General features: G+C 36.3%; 1 protein-coding gene across 1 annotated transcript; it reads right to left on the bottom strand.

Moving 5' to 3' along the window:
• Positions 1 to 2,102: 2,102 nt before the first annotated feature.
• LOC121419597 lies at positions 2,103 to 4,730 on the bottom strand. Its single transcript, XM_041614055.1, has 5 exons — positions 4,718 to 4,730; positions 3,659 to 4,003; positions 2,977 to 3,303; positions 2,319 to 2,654; positions 2,103 to 2,152 (listed from the first exon to the last, which is right to left on the bottom strand). Exons 1-5 carry the CDS (start codon positions 4,728 to 4,730, stop codon positions 2,103 to 2,105), a joined length of 1,071 nt encoding a protein of 356 aa, XP_041469989.1.

Here is a 4,730-nt window from a genome sequence, read left to right as displayed (position 1 = left end):
CAGGGGAATCGGGAGACGTTTCCCTCTTGGATGACACTCTCCCCCGGCATAGAAATTATTAAAGAATCCCCTCAATCATTTTTTTTTTCGAGACAATGTGAAACGTCAAGCATTTTTTATATTTTTTTTTTGGGGGGGGGATGCCAAATTGTATTTGGAGTTTGGACAAAGGACGATGTGTAAACATTTGATAAGAATGAAAATTCGATCTGAAGTGAAATTATTCTTTACAGTGATGATCAATACATATCAAGTATATTTTATTAAAAAAAACAAATACTGACGAAAACGTATTGTATGTTCCTTCAATTTGTAGAAAGGTTTGGCTCTGGTTATGTTTTGATATTGAAAGAATTACTTTGTAGAGGCAATGCGGGTTGAATTTAAATAAGGACTCAGTTTTACGACAGTGCCGACCTAAAGTCTTGTCTGACAAATTATTCCTAATTTTTTTTCTGTGCAACGAAGAGAGTTGAAGATGTCGCCTGGTTCTGGTCGACTATGAGCCGAGATGCTGAATCAGGGATGGCTGGATTTTAGCAGTACGGATGACGAGACATGCACGATGAATTTATTATTTATTCATACTAATTTATATCATTTATTTAGTAATCAAATATGTTTGCAAATTTCATGCCACAAATATAGAGTAAGCTAAATATTATTTGGGAGCTGTCAATTACTTTCAATATGACGATAATACCAAAATAGATATAATAGAAAAACTTAACCAACGAGCCACATGCACATAAATCGAACAAAGATAAATGTTCTCCCTACCGTAAAATGTTGAGTTTAAGACCGTAGTTCCCGAGCCATATGTTGAATTAGCGATGCATTTGAAGTCACACGAATCTTCAGAAAAGGGGTATTCTATTGCAAGTTCGCTTGAAGTCACTGTTTCATCTTGTGCTACAGTTTTGTAGAGCGTCATATTTCGGCGACTAGAAAGGTCTTTTCCGTTGCAGAACCACTGAAAGGTGAAAGCAGGAGGGTTGCCATCTGAAGTACATTTGAATACAAAACCAGCATGTACTCCTCTCACGGTAAGTCGTCGGGAAGTAATGGATACAATCGGGCTGTCTAGAAAACAGAAATCAATTTTGAAAAAGAATAATGAGTGACTTTATAATGAATTTCGAGCATTCCTGTGGATGATAAAGTATCTACCAATGTACAATTTTTAAAGCTGAATAACATTAAAGACTCCCTAACTAATCATCATACACCCACCCTCTTTTAAAAGTGAAACCCCCACGATATTATCAAATGCAACTGATATTAAAACATGAATATAAGCAATCCAGGTTAATCAAAAGTTCCCATTTTCCGGATACAAATACTCACACGATATGTTTAGAACCATGCTATCATTCACTGGGCGACCCAAGGTTGTTTCAGGTTGAACTGCCTGGCAGAGAAGAAGTTTCCCATGGTCAAAATTCCTTAGTACGAAGATCAGAGTGCTTAAAGTTTCATATCGATTAGCAGAATTCAGTGAAGACTTCAGCGATGAATTACCTGTCAGGTTTCTTGATCCAATGTACCAATGAATGAGAGGAGCTGGGTATCCATTAGATGTTCTGCATGTTACATTAGTGTCCATACCATCGTGCAGATCCTCTGGAATGGTAATATTAGCTTCATCTGGTAGGGCTGTAGAAAAGAAAACAAAAACCAACCAAAGGTGAATCATTAAGAAATAATAAATTTCTTCTTCTATTTCAGATGAAGTAAACAATTCAATATTTATATAGCGCGTATTATAATTTGTCTAAGCGCTATGCATTACAAAGCCTAAATACTTAACTTAATTAACTAAGCCTGAACTACTTATCTTACTCAAATAGCTTAAATGCCAACTTAACTACGGACAAAGTAACTATGAAAATCAGATTGATTACTATTCGCGCAAGACATATATCTTTATTGCTATTTTTATTGGAGAAATTAGATCTTAAAGTTAAAGGGAAGTGATTTCGATAGTGTAAGAACCACAACTGAAAAGTCTCTGTCGCCATGGGTGTGGGAGGTTGCCTTAGGTACGACCAAAATGTTCATGTGTGATGACCGAAGCGACCGAGAAGATTGGTATAGGTTGATCATGCTTCCGATGTAATACTGAAGTAAAGGCATTTAATTGATTGTAACCCTGTATGTATATTAAATTTTGTAGTTAATACGTTTCAGAGGGTCACACTCTGCGTGCTGAGTTGATAACATTGGGGAGGAGTGTCAACGTATGATTGTAATTTAAGATGATATAAATAATAGGAATTTTGACATACAGATTGTATTTAATTGGTAGTGATACTCACCGTAAACCATTAATTTTGCAGATTCTAGGCCAACAACTTCACTGTCCATGAATGCATAACATCGAATATACTTTCCGTGGTCCGTTTTCTTCGGGTATATTTTGATGGTAGTGTCAGTGTCGAACAACTTCTCATCGAAAAGACTGGAATTCTTTGAAGAATTCGTAATGGGAATAATGTCAGAGCCATAAGGAAAAGACACTGGTAGATCAACTGCTGGGAAGGATCCGATAGCTTTACACGTGATTGATGTCGGTGAATCTTCTTGGACGTATATGTCTGTTAACTGAGACTGGTTACCTCCAGTTGTAAAGAGCAACATATTCATTGGCCAAACTACAAAACCGAAGGAACGAAAAAGTCGTAAAGATAAATGAAAGGATGGCGGAAATGAAAGGATGGCGGAAAAGAGAAATGGCAGGGGGAGCTAAAGTATATTATAGACATATCGAGTAGACATGATTATGATGGTACCAAAACTCAAAGTCAAGAGTCGAAGTGCTGATCTCTCATTTCAACGAGGCCCAAAAGCCAAGGTAACAGAAAATATACCTATATAGCGTTAATTCATGTGGAGACAGTAATATTATCAACACTTTCACATCCAAAACTAACCAAAGACCTTGACTCGGCTCATGACATTAAAGGTATTACATACCTTGAACTTTTAGGTCCATTGAGCAATTGAGCTCCTTTTCTAGTTCTGGATGTGATGCTGTGCAGCTGAGAATCTTTCCGTCATTGTCTTTTGAGGGTGTGATTGTTACCGTTTTCCTGGAGATGTAAAAGTTGCCATGAATGACATCAGACTGATCTTGGACGACGGCAGGCACACATTCTGGTATACGCCATTTCAATATTGCTGGAGGCCTAGACCACATTGATTCGCATGTGATGTTATGTTGTTTTCCGGCCGTTACAGATACGTTGTTAAAGCAATAAAGAGTCTTTCTTCCAGCGGTGATCAATATTCTATTCGGTGGATCTGGTGAAGGAAAAGGGGATGTTTTCTTTGATTTGACTCTCTTTTGAGACTTTCTGTCGACTTCATCTGCGATATTGAGTCATTTATATTAAAGCTTTTCCAAGATCATTTAGATACTTGGGTTTTTGACGAAGATCCGACTTGTAAACATTTAGATGAGTTAAAAGACATAACAATCAACATATTCAATCATTCATTGATAGTTCCTTAATCTTCTTTCATCAAGGTACATTGTGACATTTTTTTAACGAATTACTCCAGTGATGTAGTACACGTAAATTAATACACAGAACTTTAATCCATATTAACTAATATTATATACTTCTACATGCCATTCAGGCAATCAAATACATACCTGGTGTAAGAGGCTTTACTTGCTTGATAGCGGATCCTGAAATCTCTCCACTGCTTAATGAACAGCGATAATCGCTGATATCGTCCTCGTTCAGGTTTCTTATAGTTAAATTTCCGCTGGAATTGTCGGTTTTAAGGCTGAATTTTAATGGGAATGGAATAGAATTCACTGGACAGTAGTAAAGGGACCTCCAACAAGAATGCGATGCCACTTGGATGTTTTCACCCTTTTTCCACACCAAATGCTTATATATTGTTTCAGGTGTGAAAGAACAGACCAGGGTAAAATCTTCGCCGATGATTGGAATAGAGTCTGTCTGGATAGACACCTCAAATGCATGGTGTCCTACATGGTTTAATAAAAACAAAGGGATTTTAGGGAACAAGGTCTTAAGGCAAGATATGTTTAAACGTCATTGAAATTATAAAAGATCGACACAAATTTCTGAGTCATTTAACAAACCTTCGTCTTTCCTAGAAAAAAATAATGCTATTCAATGCACATTAATGTTAATCAATACATTGTCTAGATTTCTGAAATTGAAGCGATCATATACTGAGATCATTTGTATCCTCCATGCTGAGGCAGTTTCACACTGGTTTTCTTTTACGTTGAAATTATTAAACCTACAAATGGATAATCCAACTTCAAGTTCGAATATAATTCCTTCAAAACCACACAATGAAACTTAATAACATGACATTATATTTTCAAACTTAAAGAAGATATATACTGTATATATTTACCAATGGTTGAAATGGAAAGACAAATAAACACGGAAATAAATTCTTCACGAATAATTGGCATTGTTCAGTTATCGGCACAAGCAATGGCAAGTATTTTCAGTATCCGACTTCTGATTATGAGTGCAACGAGAATAAGAACGGGGAAAAATATGTAAACCTACTAACATGACAAACATATTCGTTGGAGTATCGGATAGGGATTTATGACATCATAGGTCCTTCTGCTATGTAGTATCAAATCAGTTTCATAACCACGAAAACAATATAGCTAGGTACTATGCTAAATTTGTTGAACAAGAGCTGGCGCTCTTACTTCCAGTAAACAT

Source organism: Lytechinus variegatus, chromosome 8 (genome assembly GCF_018143015.1).
Source record: "Lytechinus variegatus isolate NC3 chromosome 8, Lvar_3.0, whole genome shotgun sequence".
NCBI classification, from domain to species: Eukaryota; Metazoa; Echinodermata; class Echinoidea; order Temnopleuroida; family Toxopneustidae; genus Lytechinus; species Lytechinus variegatus.
The sequence above is the reverse complement of the archived record's forward strand: the minus strand, read 5'-3'. Positions and strand labels throughout refer to the sequence as shown.

Excerpts from the sequence above, each read along its gene's own strand:
- LOC121419597 (XM_041614055.1), bottom strand. Across the intron at positions 3,304-3,658 it reads AGTAAAGCCTCTTACACCAG|ATCCACCGAATAGAATATTG; the intron begins GTATGTATTTGA and ends TTCCTTCACCAG. Across the intron at positions 2,153-2,318 it reads TGCAAAATTAATGGTTTACG|GGTTACAATCAATTAAATGC; the intron begins GTGAGTATCACT and ends ATATACATACAG.